Below are 20,222 nucleotides of genomic sequence, written 5' to 3' on the forward strand. Positions count from 1 at the left end.
TATTTTATTTAATGGTGCTGGTCATTGAAGTTGCCTCCTTACATTTCCTTCTGCTGGGAATATTCTTCTTAAACTTTTTTCTATGGCTGATGCCTCCTCCCACTTCCAGTCTTCATTTTAAACTGCTCCTTCCCTGATCCCCAACATTAGACTCGCTATTAAACCCTGCTTGCTATTTAGGACACCATACTTCTTCCTTCAAAATTCTCATCATCCTTGTCGCTGATTTTTTTTTTCTTTTTTTTTTGAGACAGAGTCTCAAGTTGTCGCCCTGGGTAGAGTGCCATGGTGTCACAGCTCATAGCAACTTCCAACTCTTGGAGTCGAGCGATACTCTTGCCTCAGTTTTTCTGTTTTTAGTAGAGACAGGGTCTTGCTTTTGCTCAGGCTGTAAGCTCGAGCAATTCATCCACCTCAGCCTTCCAGCATGCTAGGATTATAGGCATGAGCCACAGCTCCTGGCCGTCACTGATTGTTTAACATGTTTTCCTGCTACAAGAACCATTAGTTCAGGGGTTGAGGCCATGTTTGTTACCTTAGAAAACCCTGGAAGCAGGTTTTATACCTGACACATAGAAGGTGCACAGATTTTTTAAAACCCTTTTTTAAGGGACGGCACCTGTGGCTCAGTCGGTAAGGTGCTGGCCCCATATACCGAGGGTGGCGGGTTCAAACCCGGCCCCGGCCGAACTGCAACAAAAAAATAGCCGGGTGTTGTGGTGGGCGCCTGTAGTCCCAGCTGCTTGGGAGGCTGAGGCAGGAGAATCGCTTAAGCCCAGGAGTTGGAGGTTGCTGTGAGCTATGTGATGCCATGGCACTCTACCTACTAGGGCCATAAACTGAAACTCTGTCTCTACAAAAAAAAAAAACAAAAAAAACCTTTTTTAAGAAAAACTATAGACTCACCCTTTACTCAGCCTTCCCCAATGTTGACATCTTGCATAAGTATTATAATAGTACCAAACGAGGAAAGTGGTATTGGTACAATCCAAAGCTTATTCAAAGTTTACTAGTTATGCATGCACTCTTAACTAGTAGTATGTGTGCACCTAGGATTCTAATGTGATTTTACCAAATACATACCTTCATGCAACTATCACAATCAAGATAAAGAAATGTATCATTCCAAGACTCCTTTGTTCTACCCTTCTTTTTTTTTTTTTTTTTTTTTTTTTGTGGCTTTTGGCCAGGGCTGGGTATGAACCCGCCACCTCCGGCATATGGGACCGGCGCCCTACTCCTTGAGCCACAGGCGCCACCCCTGTTCTACCCTTCTATAACCATACCTGTCTCCTCCACCGTTAGCCCCTAACCAGAGTCTAATCTTTCTTCAGATAATATTATATTTTAAGAGCATTACATAAATGGAATCACCCAGTATGTAATCTTTTGGGACTGGCTTTTTTCACTCCCCACAATTCTCTGGAGTTTCATTCAAGTTGTGTGTATCAAGAGGTCATTCCTTTTTATTGAGAATTATATTCCACGGTATGAATGTAACATAGTGTAACTAATTATCTACTGAAGAATATCTGGGGTTTTCTAGTTTTTAGTTATTATAGAGAAAGCTGCTATGAACCTCTGTGTACATGTTTTTGTGTGAATGTAAATTTTCACTTCTCTGAGATAAATGCCCAAGAATGCTAATACTGGGATATACAGCAGGTGTGTGTTTTTAAGAAACTGTCAAACTGTGTTCCAGAATGGCTGCAGCCTTTTACATATGCTGCAGTGTACAAGCAAACCAGTTTCTCTGCATCTTTGCTTGCATTTAGTGTGATCATTATTTTTTAATTCAGCCATTCTAGTTGCATAGTAATATCTCGTTCCAATGCACGTTATTATCATGTGTGTTCCCCTAGTGGCTAATGTTAAAAATCTTTACATGTGGTTTTTTGAGACAGTCTCACTTTGTCACCCTCCGTAGAGTGCCACGGCGTCACAGCTCACAGCAACCTCAAAGTCTTGGGCTCAAGCGATTCTCTTGCCTCCGCCTCCCAAGTAGCTGGGACTACAGCACCCACAATGCCTGGCTATTTTTAGAGTCAAGATCTTGTTCTGGCTCAGGCTGGTCTTGAACCCGGGAGCTCAGGTGATCTATACACCTTAGCCTCCTAAGTGCTGGGATTATAGGTGTGAGCCACCGCGCCCAGCTTTCCCTGTGTTTCTTTACCTATTGTGTATCTTCTTTAGTGAAATGTCTGTTCATGTTTTTGTTGCTTACTAATGGGGTTGTTTCGTTTTTTTTACTATTAAGATTTGACAGTTCTTTGCACATGCTATTAATAGATATTAGTCCTTCATCAGATAATGTAGTTTGCAAATATTTTCCCCAATCTATAATTTGTCTTTTCATCCTCTTAACAGCTCTTTTGCGAGTAAAATTTAAGTTATGATGCGTGCTTAACAGATTTTGATTTGATAGACTATATAATTTTATGGCTCAAAATTATATAGTCTATCAATCCTAGCAATCTAGGAGGCCGAGGCGAGTGGAATGCTTGAGCTCAGGAGTTCGAGATCAGCCAGAGCAAGGATGAGACCCCTGTCTCTAAAAACAACTGGGTGTGGCTGGGTGCTGTGGCTCACGCCTGTAATCCTAGCACTCTGTGAGGCCAAAGCAGGTGGACTGCTTGAGCTCAGGAGTTTGAGACCAGCTTGAGCCAGACTAAGACCCCATCTCTACTAAAAATAGAAAAGCTAGCTGGGCGTTGTGGTGGACACCTGTAGTCCCAGCTACTTGGGAGGCTGAGGCAAGAGGATCACTTGAGCCAAAGAGTTTGAAGTTGCTGTGAGCTACGACACCATGGCACTCAACCAGGGGACAACAAAGTGACACTCAAAAAAATAAATAAAATAACCGCTTGTTGTGGCAGGTGCCTATAGACCTAGATATGTGGGAGGCTGAGACAAGAGGATTGCTTGAGCCCAAGAGGTTCCGGTTGCTGTGAGCTATGACCCCCCAGCACTCTACAGAGGGCAACAAAGTAAGACCCTGCCTCAAAATAAATAAATAAATAAATTTCCTGAGAATTCTCTTTTCTCTCTCTCAACTTCCAATACTACTTCTGTTCTCAAGTGGATGCTAGGATAAAACTGCTCAACTGAAAGTAACCAGTGATAAAATAAGGAGTTGAATCAGAATGTAAATGAACAATATCACTAAGCACACTGTTTAGTTCAGCTCACCTTTTTTTACAATGAGGGACTTTTTCACTAAAATAGGTGGTACTCAGTTTTTGATATGAACCCCTTATATCTTCAAGAATGCAAAAAAAAAAAAAAATACAGTTTGCAGGCTATCTGTCCAGATCATACCTTGAGTAGCACTGTGCTAAAATATCTAACAAGTTCCTTGTCAAGTGGAAGGCATATTAGACTCTACGAAAAAGTCACCAATTCTCAAAGTGTGCTTCTGCAATTTCATAGTTTTAAAAGTATTCTTTTTGTACTATTTACAAAGTCTTCAGGAATGTTCAATTTACAAAATGATTCCATACCTCTCCAAACAGGTCTTTCAGGGCTGAAATTAGCAGATGTTTGAACTGTGCAGCATTCAGTCCAACTCCATGATCTTGAAATTCTCTGTTTAAAAACATTAAAAAAGACATTGTATTAAATTTCATGCTTTTCAGACTAATTTTTTTTTGAGACTAAGTGTCATTATGTCGCCCTCAGTAGAGTGCCGTGGTGTTACAGTTCACAGCAACCTCAAACTCTTGGGCTAAGCGATTCTCTTGCCTTAGCCTCCCAAGTAGCTGGGACTACAGGCACCCACCACAACGCCCAGCTAGTTTGTTGTTGTAGTTGTCGTTGTATGGCAGAACTGGGCTGGGTTGGAACCCACCACCTCTGGTGTATACGGCTGGCACACCAACTGCTGAGCTATAGGCACTGAACCTCAGACTAATTTTTATTTATTATTATTGTTTGAGACAGAGTCTCACTTTGTCGCCCTGGGTAGAGTGCCATGGAGTCATCATAGTTCACAGCAACCTCAAACTCCTGGGCTCAAGCAATCCTCCTGCCTCAGCTTCCCGAGCAGCTGGGACTATAGGCACCTGTCACAATGCCCAGCTAGATTTTCTATTTTTAGTAGAGATGGGGTTTCACTCTTGCTCAGGCTGCTCTCAAATTCCTAATCTCAAGCAATGCACCCACCTCAACCTCCTAGAGTGGTAGGATTACAGGCATGAGCCACCACACCTGGCCTATTCAGACTAATTTTTTTTTGAGACAAGAGCCTCACTTTGTTGCCCTCGGTAGAGTGCCATGCCATCAAAGCACATAGTAACCTCCAACTCTTGGGCTCAAGTGATTCTCTTGCCTCAGCCACTCAAGTAGCTGGGACTATAGGCACCCGCCACAATGCCCAGCTATTTTTTAGAGACTGGAGTCTCACTCTTGCTGAGGCTGGTCTCAAACCTGTGAGCTCAGGGCAATCCCCTCGCCTCAGCCTTCCAGAGTGCTAGGATTACAGGCATGAGACACTGCAGCTGGCCTTTTTTTTTTGAGACAGAGGCTCCGTAGAGTGCCATGGCACATAACTCACAGTAACCTCAGACTCCTGGGCTCAAGCAATTCTCTCGCCTTAGCCTCCCAAGTAGCTGGGATTACAGGTGCCCATCACAATGCCTAGCTATTTTTAGAGGTGGGGTCTCGCTCTAGTTCAGGCTGGTCTCAAACTCATGAGCTTAGGCCATCCACCTGCATTTGCCTCCCAGAGTGTTAGGATTATAGGCAGAAGCCACCATGCCCAGCCCCCAAACTAATTTTAAAAATAATCTAAAATAGAACTTAGGAAACTGAACTTACAGGCAAACTTTCATGTAGTGGTGCTCAGAAGGATTTTTGTAAACTATTCTTTCATATGTGGTAGCTGGGGCAGGCATCTTTTCCAATGCTGATCACACCTATAGTAAGTCAAGAGGACTAGAAATTACCAGGGTACAAGCTATTTTTCAGTTTTGTTTTTTTCAGACAGTCTCACCTTTGTCAACCTCAGTAGAGTGCTGTGGTGTCATAGCTTATGGCAACCTCAAACTTTTGGGCTCAAGCAATAGTCTTGCCTCAGCATCCCAAATAGCTGGGACTATAGGCGTCCACCACAACACCCAGTTATTTGTTTTGAGATGAGGTCTTGCTCTGGCTCAGGTTGGTCTCAAACCCGTGAGCTCAGGCAATCCACCCTCCTTGGCCTCCCAAGGGCTAGGATTACAGGGGTAAGCCATGGTGCCTGGCTATTTTTCTGTGTGTGGGGTTTTTTTTTTTTTTGAGACGGAGTCTCATTCTGTCACTCTGGGTAGAGTGCTGTGGCGTCATGGCTCACAGCAGACTCAAGCTCTTGGGCTCAAAGTGATCCTTTTGCCTCAGCTTTCCAAGTATCTGGGACTACAGGCACCCACCACTATGCTTGGCTACTTTTTGGAAACGAGATCTCACAGGCTGGTCTCAACTCATGAGTTCAAGCAATCCACCCACCTCGGCTTCCCAGAGTTCTGGGATTACAGTCATGAGCCACCATGCCTGGCCCTATTTTTCTGTTTTAATGAGAATTTGGCTTGTTTTGTTTAAAGACATCCTAATACAGTAATTCATCTAATTCTGATTAAACTAAGATTACCCATACAGATAGAAAAGTTTTTAGATTTGTTTAGATGCCAAACCACTGTACTCTTACTTAAATCCTAGTATCATAATCCAAACTAACATTTTCTTTTTTTTTTTTGAGACAGAGTCTCAAGCTGTCGCCCTGGGTAGAGTACTGTGGCGTCACAGCTCACAACAACCTCCAACTCTTGGGCTTAAGCGATTCTCTTGCCTCAGCCTCCATAACCACAACGCCCAGCTATGTTTTGGTTGTAGCTGTCATTGTCGTTTGGCAGGCCCAGGCTGGATTTGAACCCGCCAGCTCCAGTGTATGTGGCTGGTGGGCTAGCTGCTTGATCTACAGGCCTTGAGCCCTAACATTTTTCTTTACTGAGCATCCTGTCTGATAAACATTTCACATGCTTTAGTTTCCATGTTTTCAAAATGATCCTATGAGGTAAAAGCTATCAATATTCCCATTTTTAAGAGGACACAGAAGCTTAACAAAGATAGGTAAACCTGCCCAGAGGCACTCGGATATTCCAACTACTCCCGACCCCCTCAAGACCACACTTTTTTTTTTTTTTTTTTTTTTGAGAAAGTCTCATTCTGTCACTCTGTGCAAAGTGTTATGGCATCATAGCTCACAGCAACCTCAAACTCTTGAGCTCAAGCAATCCTCTTGCCTCAGTCTCCCAAGTAGCTGGGACCACAGACATGTATAACATGGCCTAGCTAGTTTTTCTGTGTTTAGTAGAGACAGAGTGTCATTCTTGCTCAGGCTGGTCTTGAACTCCTGAGCTCAAGTAATCCACCCACCTCAGCCTCCCAAAGTGCTAGGATTATAGGGACCTCTTAATCCAAAGAAAAAGTATGAAGGAGTAAGATCTGAGATCTGAGGCCCCCTTGTTTACTCTCAGTCAACACAGAACACAGACAAGAGAATAAAGGGTAGCAGTTCTGCTAACCCCTATCATCCTGGGTCTGCCTATTTTGTCAGTCCAGAGGCCAGGCCTGTGCAGCCCTGTGAGAGACTAAGCTTGAATAAGGGAAAACAATTTCTGGAATGAGCATTCCATTCCATTTCTAACAGAGCTAGAATTTTCAAGATATTAGAATACGCTGATCTCCCTATAAATACCTCACCTTGGCAGGGTGCAGTGGCTCATACCTGTAATCCCAGCCATTCTGGGAGGCCAAGGTGGTGGACTGCTTAAGCTCAAGAGTTTGAGACCAGCCAGAGCAAAAGCATGATCTCCATTTCTAAAAATAACTGGGTATGGCCAGGTGCCATGGCTCACACCTGTAATCTTAGCACTCTGGGAGGCTAAAGCACTTGAATTGCTTGAGCTCAGGAGGTCCGACCAGTCTGTGCAAGAGTGAGACACTGTTTCTACTAAAAATAGAAAAACTAGCCAGGCATTGTGATGGGAGCCTGTAGTCCCAGTTATTCAGAAGGCTGAGGGAAGAGGATGGCTTGAGCCCAGGGATTTGAGCCATGGTACTCTAGTCTGGGCAACAAAGAGAGACTCTGTCAAGGGGAAAAAAAAAAGAGAAAGAACAAGAAAAAGAAGCATTCAGGAGATAGTGGTGATGGCTGTTCAATAATGTGAATGTACTTAGTGCCAATTAACTGTACACTTAAAAATAGTTAAAATGATAAATTTTATGTTACTCATATTTTACAATTAAAAAAAGACTTATGAAGCAAATATTTATTGAGCATTCTCCTCCCCACAGGCCTGAGTGCTTACAGTAAGTGACAGCATTGCCTCTACCAGGTGTTCTGAGATTAAAGGAAATGATGCCTGGGAGATCCTCCCCTACAGCTTGATATGTTCATCATGCTCACTACAAAATGTGGTTCATGCAGTTACTGTCATTGTTTGAAGACAGCCTTTTTAGTGGCTGCAGAGCATCACTAACAACAAATGTCTGTACTTCCACCCTAACTTCTTTATAGCCGAAAATGAGGCTATTAAAAAACTACTCAAGCTACACCATTCCTCTGTTCAAAACCTTTACCCAGAGTAGAACCAAAAACATCACAGCGCCCTGCAAGGCTCTACCTGACCTGCACCCTGCTCTCCCCACAGCTCTGATCACAAGTCATGCCATTCTTCCCCAGCTCAATCTCCTCAGCCACACAGACCTCCCAGCTCTTTCTGACATGCCAGCCTCCGGGAGTTGGTTCTAGTTTTCTGAATGCTGGGAATGCTCTTCCTCTCGGTAGCACATGGCTCGCACCCTCGCCTCCTCAGCTGTGTTCGAATTCTTACTCAATTTGGCCCAGTGCTATCCCCGCTAATACCGCACCCACTGATGCCCTTGCTCTTTTTCCTCCGAACATCTGCCACCTTCTAACACAAAGTCAGTCATTTATTCTTTACCGGTACTCCGCTTTCCGACACCAACCAGACGTTCACTCCACGAGACAAGGGTCTTGTTCTCTGTAGTTTCCCAAGGACCTAAAACAGTGCGTGGCACACTGAAAGACATTCAATATATAATTATTGAGCTAAACCAATGATTTAAAAATCAATAATTAAAAACCAACCTACCATTGGACACTTGGGTTTTTTTTTTTTTTTTTTTGGAAACAAACAAAAAAAAAAGAGCCTCAAGCTGTCACCCTGGGTAGAGTGCTGTGGCATCATAGCAACCTCAAACTCCTGGGCTCAAGCGATTCTCCTGCCTCTGCCTCCGAAGTAGCTGGGAGTACAGGCGCCTGCCACAACGCCCGGCTATGTTTTGGTTGCAGCTGTCATTGTTGTTTGGCGGGCCCGGGCTGGATTTGAACCCGCCAGCTCAGGTGTATGTGGCTGGCGCCTTAGCCGCTTGAGCCACAGGTGCCGAGCCAGACACTTGTTTTTTTTTCCACTAACGACCTCCACTGACTTATCGCCCACCTCGCACCTGGCACTTGCAGCGCGCTCAGTACAGAACCCCGTAGTCCCACGCCGGCCTCGCTACCACCCTCTACGACCCAGGCACACGCCGCAGAGGCCCGCGGTACCTTGGCGGCGGAAGCCGGACAGCAAGGTCCGCACCGCCCACCTTGCGCATGCGCTCCTGGGGAAACCAGCGCGACCGACTGAGACCACTCTCAGAAAGCAGCTGCTCTTGTGTGGACTTCCGCCTGCCCGCTCTCGGTCGGACAGTATGACATCTTCTCTGACTCCTGTGAGCAGCAAGGATCCGCCAAGGTTTGAAAACGCCCCCGTAGCGGCCAGAGCCTAGCACCAGGGAAACTCCTTGTACGTTTACGTTTGGCTCCTCCCTGCCCCGCCCCGCGGTGCGAAACGTCCGGGAGGATATGACGTCACCTCTCGGCGTCTCTTAAATACCCAGGAGCGACTCTGGGAGCTGAAACGGGCTGAGCTTAGCGCCCTCTGGTGCCATTTCTGGAGAAAACCGTGTGTGTAATTGGGTGTGGCTTAGGATGTGTTTAATGGGCCCTACGGAGTGTTTCTTAGTCCTTCATTTCTTCATATATGCATTCATTTAATTTAATTTTATGTTACTTTGAGACAGAGTCTCACTTTGTCTCCCTGGGTAGAGTGCCATGGCGTCACAGCTCACAGCAACCTCAAACTCTTGTTTAATCGCTCTTGTTTAAGCGATTCTCTTGTCAGTCTTCAGAGTAGCTGGAACTACAAGCACCCGCCCCAACATCCGGCTATTTTTTAGAAATCTGGCTCTCGCTCTTGCTCAGGCTGCTCTGGAACTCGTGAGCTCAAGCGATCCGCCCGCCTTGGCCTCCCAGAGTTCAATACATTTATATCTAGCACCCAAGTCAGGCACACCCCAAGGGCAGGACCCACTCTCAGTGTCCCTTGGAGTTCCCAACATGTAGTGGGTGTTCTATCTGGGTTGACATGGAAAGGCCCAGCTTGTCCTATATGCCAAGTTTTGTCTATACATGTACTCACTATGTACTTGTTAAGCGAATCTTATGTGCTAGATGCTATTCTATGTGCTGGGAACTCAACTAAGAACAAGATGTGTTCTCTGCACTCAAGAAACATAGTGTGTATAAGTGTATTTAATGATAATAATGATAGCTAATATTTATCAAGTGTTTACTTTAGGCCAGGCACTATGCAAAAAAATGTTACCTGGTATTTCATAAGGTAGGTGTTATTATGATCATCCCTGTTTGACAGAGGTGAAAACTGAAGCACAGAGAGGCTAAGTTATTTGCTCAAGTTCACACAGTTGTAAGTGGTGAAATGGGCTGTCTGATTCTAGCCAGTGGTCCCCACACTGCACCCTATTACTACCAATTAAGGGGTTGGGGTGAGAAGAGAACCTCCAGTGTAAGCCCCATGAAGACTTGTCTGTGTCCCTACTCTATTCCAGTGCCTTGGTCCCATTATTCACTCAACACCTATTTATTAAATGCCTTAGTCCATAAATGGATGTGCTTATTCTGACTGAGTTGAGGGGCAAAGGGTTGCCTTTTACAGCCAAGCCTGAGCTTGGGTCAGTAGGTACCTCCTCCCTCATTTCCTTTCTCAAAATCTAATTGTCTGCTGTTTCCTGAAGCTTCAGGCCTTGGCCTTGACCGCATTCTCCAGTCCTGTGGCTCCTCCTGCTTCCTTTTCTTCTTCCCTCAGAGGAGCCAGGATCTGACCCAGATGAGGAAAGAAGTAGTGGAAATCAACAAAGATCGCACAGTGTTTTGTTTTTTGTTTTTTTAGAGATAGTCTCACTTTATCACCCTAGGTAGAGTATTGTGGCATCACAGCTCACAGTAACCTCCAGCTCTTGGGCTTACGCAATTCTTTTGTCTCAGCCTCCAGAGTAGCTGGGACTACAGGCGCCTGCCACAACGCCTAGCTATTTTTTTGTGGCAGTTTGGCTGGGGCCGGGTTTGAACCCGCCACCCTCATTATATAGGGCCAGTGCCCTACTCACTGAGCCATAGGCACCGCCCTCAAACAATTCTCTTGCCTCAGCCTCCCAAGTAGCTGGGACTATAGGCACCTGCCATAATACCCGGCTTTTTTTTTTTTAGAGACAGAGTCTCACTTTGTCGCAACACTTGGCTATTTTTTAGACATAGGGTCTCCCTCTTGCTCAGGCTGGTCTGGAACCCATGAGCTCAGGCGATCTGCCCTCCTTGGCCTCCCAGAGTGCTGGAATTATAGGCATGAGCCACCACATCTGGCCTCGCTCCCTCATCTTTCATCTGGAGAGATTATTAACATTCACCTCACAGAGCTGTGAGGAAAAAAGTAGCTGATGGTGTAGAGTGTCTGGCAGCCTGAAAATACTCAGTAGTGGGAGAGAGTCACCCTAAGCCAGCTGCCTGGCAAACCATTCTGCCAGGCTGTGGCCCTGAAACACCAGCAGCTCATGCCTTTCTTTTTTTTAACCACCCATCCCAAAGTTTTGGCGCTTCATGCATTTTGGATTTCAAAGAATTTCACTCTCCCCCTGCACCAAACCCTAAACACAAAGCGCCTTCCCAGTGGCCAGAATTCTCAGTGCTGTTTTATTCATCCCAAGTTGAGGATAAGAGATGTCTTTGAATGATAAAGACCTAGTTGGTTGATTTTTGGTTTTCAACTAAATTTTATTTTTTTCATAGATACTGTAGGCTTAGGGCATACATTTCAAATGATATAAAGGAATAAACCAGGAAAAGTGAGTCACCCTCCCCAGCCAACCTCTCCCCTTTCTAAAGGCAACTACTGGTATGAGTTTCTTAAGTGTTCTCCCAGAAATGTGATATGGGTTTTTTTCCCTCTTTGATGACATATCTAAACAGCACTCCAAATTAACACACATAAGCCTGAAGGGTCTTTATAAAAGTTGCTTCTGCAGTGCATTGAGTAGAATCAGTTGGCTCTTGAGGGGACCACACAGGACACTCTCTGTGTTTCAAAACAAAGTTACTAGGCAGGTCTGTGAGTATTTTATGTTCCTAAAAGACATGGCAGCCAAGAAGGAGTTAAGTCCATACTTCCCCTCTGCTCTGTGGCTCCCCTCCCTTCCTTCCTTACTGGTGCAAAACAGATTTTGCTGAAGTCGAGGAACTTTTTCAACTTGGGGAAGAAAAAGCAAGAGAGGGGTCCAAGTGGGATTCCAGTCCCACAGTTCTCCACTGATCCTATGTCAGCGGATTGTGCAAGTAGGAGAAAAGAAGCAAAAATAATCAGAGGTTAAAAGCTTTGGAACTGCAGCTATTATTTCCATTTAGGGAGGGCTGCCAAGTGCCAGGTAACTTCCTCACATTCTATCTACCATGTAATGTCACTATTTTTACCACCTTTCACAGATGAAGAAAACAAAGTTCCAAGGGGTTAATGTTATTTGTCTAAGGTGGTGAGAGGCTCTGCCTAAGAAGCTGTAGAGCAGGGGTCCTCAAACTTTTTAAACAGGGGGCCAGTTCACTGTCCCTCAGACCATTGGAGGGCCGAACTACAGTTTAAAAAAAAAAACTATGAACAAATTCCTATGCACACTGCACATATTTTATTTTGAAGTAAAAAAACAAAATCACACCACCGCATGTGGCCCGCGGACCGTAGTTTGAGGACTCCTGCTGTAGAGTAATCCATCTCTCCTGTGTGCAAGGCAAGGCTGGGAGCAGCTCCCTTGATGCAACTGTGAGCATCATCTCCAAAAAAGAAACTCTGAAAAGCAGGCAGTGCTTCAGAGTGCCCAGAAGCCAAGCCTTCACAGGAACCCTTATGAAAGCGATTTACAGGGGGGACAGCTCTCAAGGGAGCTATTTTTTAAGAGATGGGAGTCTCGCTCTGGCTCAGGCTGGTCTGGAACTCCTGAGCTCAGGCAATCCACACACACCCTACCCTCTACCCTGGCCTCGGCCTCCCAGAGTGCTAGGATTTACAGGTATGAGCCACCATGTCCAGCCTAAAGGTACATCCTTATACTAAAAAAGTACTCACTGTTTATCTGAAATTAAAATGTAACTGGGCATGCTGGGTTTTATCTGGCAACCCTAGGAGGTGAGAGAATGAGATAGAGCCTCTCAGCCATCCGCAGTAGTTTGAAGGTACTTTCTGTAAGCTATCAGGGACCAACACTCAGCGGGTGGGGAGGAGGTGGGGCAGTGAGAACAGGGAAGGACAGACCCGGGAAGGATGTGAGCAGCACCAGTGCAGGCCCTCTGGGGCAGCTCACCAGACAATGGGAAAAAAGACTAGAAGCCCCTACCTAGACCATCAAGTCCAAACTACCCGTCTCCTGGGGAGCAGCAAGATGGCCTGTCCCTGGCTGCCAAGGGAGGGTGGTTCTGCTCCTCAACCACTCACTCCACTACCTGTCTGGGGGCTGGAGCTGCAGCCAAGCTGTTTGTCTCATCCAGCATTCTGAAGTGTATTTAGAAAAGATCTCAGAAAACATCCCTCTCCCCCCAAAAAAAGCCTCCAGGACCCCAGGGAGAGTCTGGGGAAGAGATAACTATGCTGTAATGAAGTGGCCTGTTTGGAGAGTCCTGAAATCCTTTTTTAAAATTCAGAGATCCTGCTCTAAGGGTTCAGAGGAGTGCCTACAAAGAGGTTCTCACCTTCCCCCTCTAACTTCCTCTGGAGGACTCTGCACCCCCCTTATAGGAACCAGGGTGATCTGTGGGTTTGGACCTAGAAGAGTATAAAGAGAAGGGCAAAGGTTGGTCAACAGTAACATCCAGCGTGACTCCATTTATGTAAAAAAAAAAAAAAAATCCAGAAAACCAGCCTGAGGGTCCTGTCTGTGTACATGCACATATGTGTCTACATCCATGCTCAAACGCTCAGTGGGCTGACGAGGGAAGGGTGGGGCTGTGAAGAAGGTGTAGGAGACTCTCACTTTTTAGCATTCTTTTCTTTTGATGTATTTTAAAGTCATTTTTGTAACACTAATAGTTATTAAATAAAAATGAGGACCTGCTGCTTCTAGTCAGCATAAGAGGGAGCTGTGGACCACACCCCTGTCTCCCCACAGCTCCTTGTGCCTGGGAAGAATGGAGTTTCTTCCTCAGGACACTGCCCACCCCTGAGCAGGACAGTGGGACCTGGAATGCAGGCTACCTTCCCATAGTATGCAGTAGTAAAATCTGAAAAAATTCTTTTTTTTTTTTTTTAATTAAATCATAGCTGTGTACATTAATGTGATCATGGGGCACCATACCCTGGTTTCATAGACCATTTGACACATTTTCATCACACTGGTTAACATAGCCTTCCTGGCATTTTCTTAGTTATTGTGCTAAGACATTTAATTTCCACATTTATTAAGTTTCACATATACCCTTGTAAGATGCACCGCAGGTATAATCCCACCAATCTCCCTCCCTCTGCCCATCCTCCCCCTCCCTCCCCTCCCTTTCCCCCTTCCCCCTATTCTTAGGTTATAACTGGGTTATAGCTTTCATGTGAAAGCCATAAATTAGTGTCATAGTAGGGCTGAGTACATTGGATACTTTTTCTTCCATTCTTGAGATACTTTACTAAGAAGAATATATTCCAGCTCCATCCATGTAAACATGAAAGAGGTAAAGTCTCCATCTTTCTTTAAGGCTGCATAATATTCCATGGTGTACATCTGAAAAAATTTCTTCATCTGGTGCCACGTTTAATCTGAACTAAGGTGAGCCCTATAATTACAGTGCATGTTCCATGCCTATGTTGCACAGAAGAATGAATGAGAACACGTGTTTACTTGATCATGTGTGGCGGCCCCAGACCCCACTGAGGGTGCTACATGAGCTATGGTACACACACCAAGATACTTTTCTAGATTAGAACAGTTCTGAATTTGAATGAATCTGGCCCTGGAGCTTTGGTGAGGGATGTGGGCCTATGCTCACACCCGGGCCTTTCCAGGAATTGTCCTTCAGTGAAAGCAACCTGCCTTGTAGCCAATTTTGGCCTTGAGTCATTGGGATTGTCACCCCACTTACTAACCCTAAAAATCCTTCATTCTTCCATCCCTTCCTGGAGCTCCTGGCCTCTAGGTGTGGCCTAGAGTTTCTGTTCATTGCCTTGAGGATTTAAAGACCAAAGATCCAGAAACTAATGAAAGGAAGGTCCCTCCAGGAGCCGAAGGAGAGGGACTGTCCTGCTGCTGAAAGGAGAGCGGAGCAGTCAGATGTCCTTTCCCTTGGGCCAGGCTGACGATGGTCACTCAAGACTCTGGTTCCTCCCACCACCACCACCCCTTCCCCGCCAAGAGGCACCCCCCAGCCCACATCCTGGTTGTTACCAGCCTAGAGAGCACAGACTGAGCCCCAGGCCCCTGTGGCAGCTGAGGAGATGGGAGAAGCAGCCCCAGGACCTTCACCTTCCAGTGCTGACCTTGGTAGGTAATTTGAGGACACCTCTGCTGCCCTATCTGTGGCCCCCACCCTTTTCTACTTTTTCTGCCTTCTTTCAGGAAATGGAGGGCTTGTGAAAACAGTACCCAATTGGGGAGTTGTGAAGGGAAAAATGGCTGATGAGAAAGTCCAGTTTCTGTTAAAGGAGTAATGTTTAAAGAGATAAAAGATGATGGCTCAGAAGAGCCAGGCTTCGAGCTGTTAGGAGAGAGTATGCCTGTGTGTGCCTGTGTATGGGTGGCAGAGAGGGAGCGGCAGACATACAGACTTGAGACAGATAAAGTGATGAAACAGAGGGGTGTGGAGGGAGGGGAACTGAGGGAAGTAGAGAGAGAACTCCAACCAAGAATAGCTGAAAATACACACATCTAGCCAAGGCATATTTCGATGAATGTATTTCTGAAACAGAGCTACTGAACTGCCATTTTTATTTTTTATTTATTTATTTTTTGAGACAGGAGTTGCACTTTGTTGCCTTAGGTAGAATGCCATAGCGTCATAGCTCACAGCAACCTCAAACTCTTGGGCTCAAATGATCATTTTGCCTCAGCCTCCCAAGTACTTAGGACTACAGGAGTCTGCCATGATGCTCGGCTAATTTTTCCTATTTTTAGTAGAGACAGAGCTCAGACTGGTCTCAAACTCCTAAGTTCAAGCAGTCTACCTGCCTTGGCCTCCCAGAGTGCTAGTATTATAGGCATGAGCCACCGGGCCCAGCTGAATTGCCATTTTTAATAAAAGATTTCTCAGTCTAGTACAAGGAAGTCCCCCAAAGCAGAAAGCTGGTACCCATAGATGTTAAAACCTTCATCCATTATTTTAGAACAACGTTAATTAACCAACTAACACATGACCCTGAGATCCATATCCAGGGCTTGCAAAGTGAGGGGGCTACATTCAGCATTTATAAAGACAGGGAAAGGTCCTGGCCAGTAAGCAGTCCTCCAAAGGGTGCCTGAGCTGACCCCAGCAGAGCTTCTGAAGTGGCAGCTAGCAGTGGGTACCTCTCTTGACTACTTTCCATGCCTGACCCCAGAGAGGCACCAAGGCTATGTTGAGACTTCTTCTGAAACAAGACATTGCCTTGGACAAACAACACTATCATCTCCAGAGTATGGGAGGATCAGGGAAGGCACCAGCAAAGTGAATGAGCCCTTCCAGGATGGGCGAGACACCAGTCCTGGTTATTAAAGAGGCTGCAAAGAGGAAGGCAAGCTGTGCCTTACAGAATTATGTTGGAATCCAAGTGAATTCTGTTTCCTGTCCAGCAGGAGGCTGGGCAATGCGAAGTCCTTAACTATGCTGGATAAATGACTGAGTCACCTTCAATAGGGGCCCACCAGGGGCCCTGGCCTCAGCAATCTGTGGCTGAAGCTGCTCCACCCTGGCCTGGTCCCAGGGGAGCCAACAGGGCCCCATGCCGATTAGTAAGTTGGGCAGGAGAGCCCCTGCCTGAACCAATAAAAGCATTGTTTTTACCAGTCACCTTCAACTGGAAACCAAGAGGCTGCCCTCTGCTTCTTGTGTCCTTGGCCGAGAGACATCACATCTCTAAGCCTCAGTTTCTTTTGCTATATAATGCGTACAGCGTCCTACTTAGGGCTGCATGAGAACTTCCTAAGGGGGAGTGTAGGGAAAACACTTAGAGTGGCCCCTGCACATAGTTATAAGATTCAGGCCTCAGGCCAGACCTGACAGACATTCTAATTCCCCAGTATTTTCTGAAACCATTCTCTGGGCAAAGTAAGGTTCTCTGGGATGGGGAATGCTCAGCAGTGCTAAAGGAAAGTACAGACTCACACAGGCAGTACCAGCAAACTTATACATCTGTCCCATTATCACTCCTGGTGTTACCTCTGTCCTGGATAAGGAGTCCAGGCTGATTGCAAGTTGAGTTCAAATCACTGCTTGTCCTTCAGCCTCTTCAACATGTGACCAGGAGGGTCCATCTACAGCAGCCTGTAGGCCCCACCTTCAGGCAGTAGGATCAAGAACCCGGCTGTGATTGCTGGGGCTTCCTGCTGCTAAGTCAGACATTTCTGGCAGTCTTTCAAGAAGTGCTGTGATGAGTGGCCCCTTTCTTCTTTCTGGGACTGTCACCAAAGGCACATGCTGCAGAGTTGCATGTAGCTGGCAGTAACCAGCAGGCCTGTTAAAATCCTAAAGGCACGAAATGGGGTGCCTGGGTCTTCTTCCTATCACAGTGGGATCAGAATTGCAGGGCAGCAGAGTACCTAAAAACCCACTTTATAGGTTTTTCAAACGACTCTTTCCCATTCTCTGCTCACATCTAGTCAGTGCTCTCTGGTGACAGCAGAGGAGGTGGTAGTTGTGTCCTGAGGCAGAACCTGCTATCCTTCTGTGCTGTGATGGACAGCACATGGCCTGCCTGAAAGACCCCTCAGTGGGCACAGCACAGGAGCACCTTTTATGTGATTCAGCCAAGTTATCAATAGGGTTTTTGATTTTAGGTACTTGTCCCAGGCCTGGGCTTCTTTAGTGATCACAAGGAAACCACCTCTTACCACCCAGACCCATCCAAGACTGACTGCCTCCCACCCAAATAAACTCAGAAATCTTGGTAAATATAAGAAATTGGAACAGATAAAATGTCTAATATCTACTTTGTTTTTTAATTCATTGATTTTTATTTTCATTTGTATTACTTCATTTTTCTCTGCCTTTGATTTACTATTTATTTTTTAGCTTCTTCAGGTAGGGGCTTAATTCATTTTTTTGCAGGACAGAGTCTCACTATGTCACCCTTGGTAGAATGCCATGGCGTCACAGCTCACAGCAACCTTAAATTCCCGGGCTTAAGTGATTCTCCTGCTTCAGCGTCCCAAGCAGCTGGGACCACAGGTGCCCACCACAATGGCCGGCTATTTTTTGTTCCCCTTTTCTAAAGGCATGGAGCCAGGTAGAGGCTTATTTTCAGCCTTTCTTCTTTTCTAATATGTATTTGGCCTATAAATTTCTTTCTGAGCACTGCTTCGGCTGTATCCTACAAGTCTGATGTCACGTTTTCATACCTTCTTATTTTTAAGATTTATACACACATTCCATTCTCTGATAGATTAAAATATTCAAACCAAGTCCTGAATTCCAACTCAAACTATAAAGTTTATGTCACTTTATTCCCAGAACTCCTTGGCTATACACTCTCTGTAAAAAGATCTGAAATAAAACCGCTCCTGAGGAGTTTGGGACTCCTATATACAACAGAAGAGAATCAAAAGGAATGTTTTGATGATCTTGCCTTTTGTTTCTGATACACAATTTCTTTTTTTTTGGCCAGGGCTGGGTTTGAACTCGCCACCTCTGGCATATGGAACCGGCACCCTACTCCTTGAGCCACAGGTGCTACCCCTGATACACAATTTCAATGGAAAACTGCAAACGTGATTTTTTTTCTTACCCCTTCCTTCCTCCCCTCTCGCCCCTCCCAAGTTGAACTGAATTGACTTTTTCTCTTATGTGGGCATGCATTAGATCATCTACTGGCTTCATATTAGTATTGAGTACATTGGATACTTGCTTTTCCATTCTTGTGATGTGATTTCTTAAAATGAAACTAATAAATCATCTGTGCAAAGACTTCCAAAGCCTGCAGAACCAGCCGTACTTTAAAAAACACATTTTAAAGTTAACAGAAAATCTGCCCAGTTTGCCCTTAATTAGGAGCTCAGGAATAGAAACCACCTGCATGGTTGCCAATCTAGACTTATTAAATTTATTTCATGTCATTGTGGTCCTTTTATAGCTGTTTAGACTTATTCTCAATTACTGTTCACAGAATTCACAGAATTCATTAACATATTTTACATCCAAGCATTTCAGTGCAGAATAGAAAAGAGGCCTATGAATTGTTGCTTACGTGTGGAATCTGAGTCTGATTAGAGATATGTCTAGAACATTATTGCTTTATTATTAGTCCTATTTTTAAAAACAATAAATTATTCCTAGGAAACCCACCCTGCCAAGTGTTCTTCATTCTGTGACTGTTCTGGGTTCACTCACAACATATCTGGTTTATGGGTGCCCAAAAAACCACCCACCTGTGTGCTCTGCTGCTCCAGCAGGTCCAGGGGCTGGCTGGGGCAAAACAGTGCCCCTCCGTGTGTGGAAATACACTATACCTACAGCTTGCCATTTTCCTCCCCGGTCTTGCCTCTCATGGACTACATTCACACGAGTCTCTATGTAAAACTTAAATTAGACCTAAACAAGAGGGTTCAGAGAATGGGGACTAATGCTCCTATTAAAGCCACTGACCATGCAAGGAAATAGATCTGAAGCAACAAAATATCCAGTCTTAATCTATAAGGAATGTCTTAAAATGTCCTCAGTGATTATGGTCCAAGGTGGCTGTTTTGCACAAGCTCATCAATGACATGAACTTGAAGACTTCTTGGTCTATTTCATGGCTGGGTTTCTTATTTTGTTACATATAAGTTTTTGTTTTGTGAAAAAGATCTTGGAGATTTTCTCGTGGCCCCGGAGCTCTGTGTAATTGTGGATACCTAGGAGAGAGGACTGGTTTCCTCAGGGATGCTGGCACACCGACCACATTTGGGGCAGGATCCCTGAGAGTGGTGGCCATGTCAGATTTGGGAATGGGAGTAGATGCCGTGTGCAGAATGCAGGCTACAGATGGCACCTCAGTCCAGCTTCTTATTGTTGTCTGTGTTGTGCACGGAAGCTAAAAAGTCAACGATGAGCTTGGCTGTCTTCCTGGGTCTCTCCATCACCACAGAGTGCCCACAGTTTTCCAGAAGTTCTACCTGGCAGTCAGCAATTGACTTGGCCAACATGTCTGCACCAGACACATCGAGCACCTGCCGGGCAAGAGAAGGAGCTAGAAGATACACAAAGATTCAGACACCCACATGTGTGTTCCCCATGGACAAAACTTTCACTAAGGATGGGAGTGGGGCAGGGGTGTTGGGAGGTGAATTTTAGGACCAAGTCACTTCGGTGTTGGTCTCTGCTGGCAACACTGAAGTGGATAGTGCACATTCCCTGCCCTTGAGTAGGCAAAACTGGACAGGTCAAGAGACAAATGCAACACAGTGTGACAAGGGCTCTGATGGGGGAGGATCCTGGCTGCTGAGAGAGCATGTATGGGGAGTAGGAAGATATCATCCCTGAGTCCCGGAAGAGCACAGAGGGGACAGTAGAGGAGTATTTGTGGAACAGGGAACAGCAAGAGCTGGGAAGTCATGGCAAGTGCAGGGACAGCAAAGGGCTCACTGGCCCAGACACAGCATGTAGGGGCAGCAGGGAGCAACCTGGTGGAGAGAAG

General features: G+C 45.5%; 2 protein-coding genes across 10 annotated transcripts in view; both read right to left on the bottom strand.

The window, feature by feature from the left end:
- RPP14 (ribonuclease P/MRP subunit p14) overlaps positions 1-8,785 on the bottom strand; it is a 74,478-nt gene extending 65,693 nt beyond the window's left edge. For 3 of the 7 annotated variants that reach the window (XR_008381776.1, XR_008381775.1, XM_053599977.1), the window contains exons 1-4: positions 8,151-8,511; positions 7,980-8,077; positions 4,816-4,913; positions 3,501-3,585 (exon numbers count right to left, since the gene is read on the bottom strand). Coding sequence is in view for 5 of the 7 variants with exons in the window: in XM_053599977.1 (XP_053455952.1) it covers positions 3,501-3,585; positions 4,816-4,892 (162 nt within the window). In the remaining 2 variants the exon portion in view is untranslated. Of the gene's footprint in view, positions 1-3,500; positions 3,586-4,815; positions 4,914-7,979; positions 8,078-8,150 lie in introns of all 7 variants that reach the window. The other 4 variants (XM_053599978.1, XM_053599979.1, XM_053599980.1 and 1 more) reach the window with 4 other exon arrangements.
- A 9,411-nt stretch (positions 8,786-18,196) lies between these two features.
- ABHD6 (abhydrolase domain containing 6, acylglycerol lipase) overlaps positions 18,197-20,222 on the bottom strand; it is a 52,585-nt gene continuing 50,559 nt past the window's right edge. For all 3 annotated transcript variants that reach the window (XM_053599973.1, XM_053599972.1, XM_053599974.1), the window contains one exon: positions 18,197-19,755. In XM_053599973.1, the coding sequence (XP_053455948.1) occupies positions 19,579-19,755 (177 nt within the window). In that variant the 3' untranslated portion in view covers positions 18,197-19,578. The remainder of the gene's footprint in view (positions 19,756-20,222) is intronic.

The sequence above is a fragment of the Nycticebus coucang genome, chromosome 8 (assembly GCF_027406575.1).
Source record: "Nycticebus coucang isolate mNycCou1 chromosome 8, mNycCou1.pri, whole genome shotgun sequence".
NCBI lineage: Eukaryota > Metazoa > Chordata > Mammalia > Primates > Lorisidae > Nycticebus > Nycticebus coucang.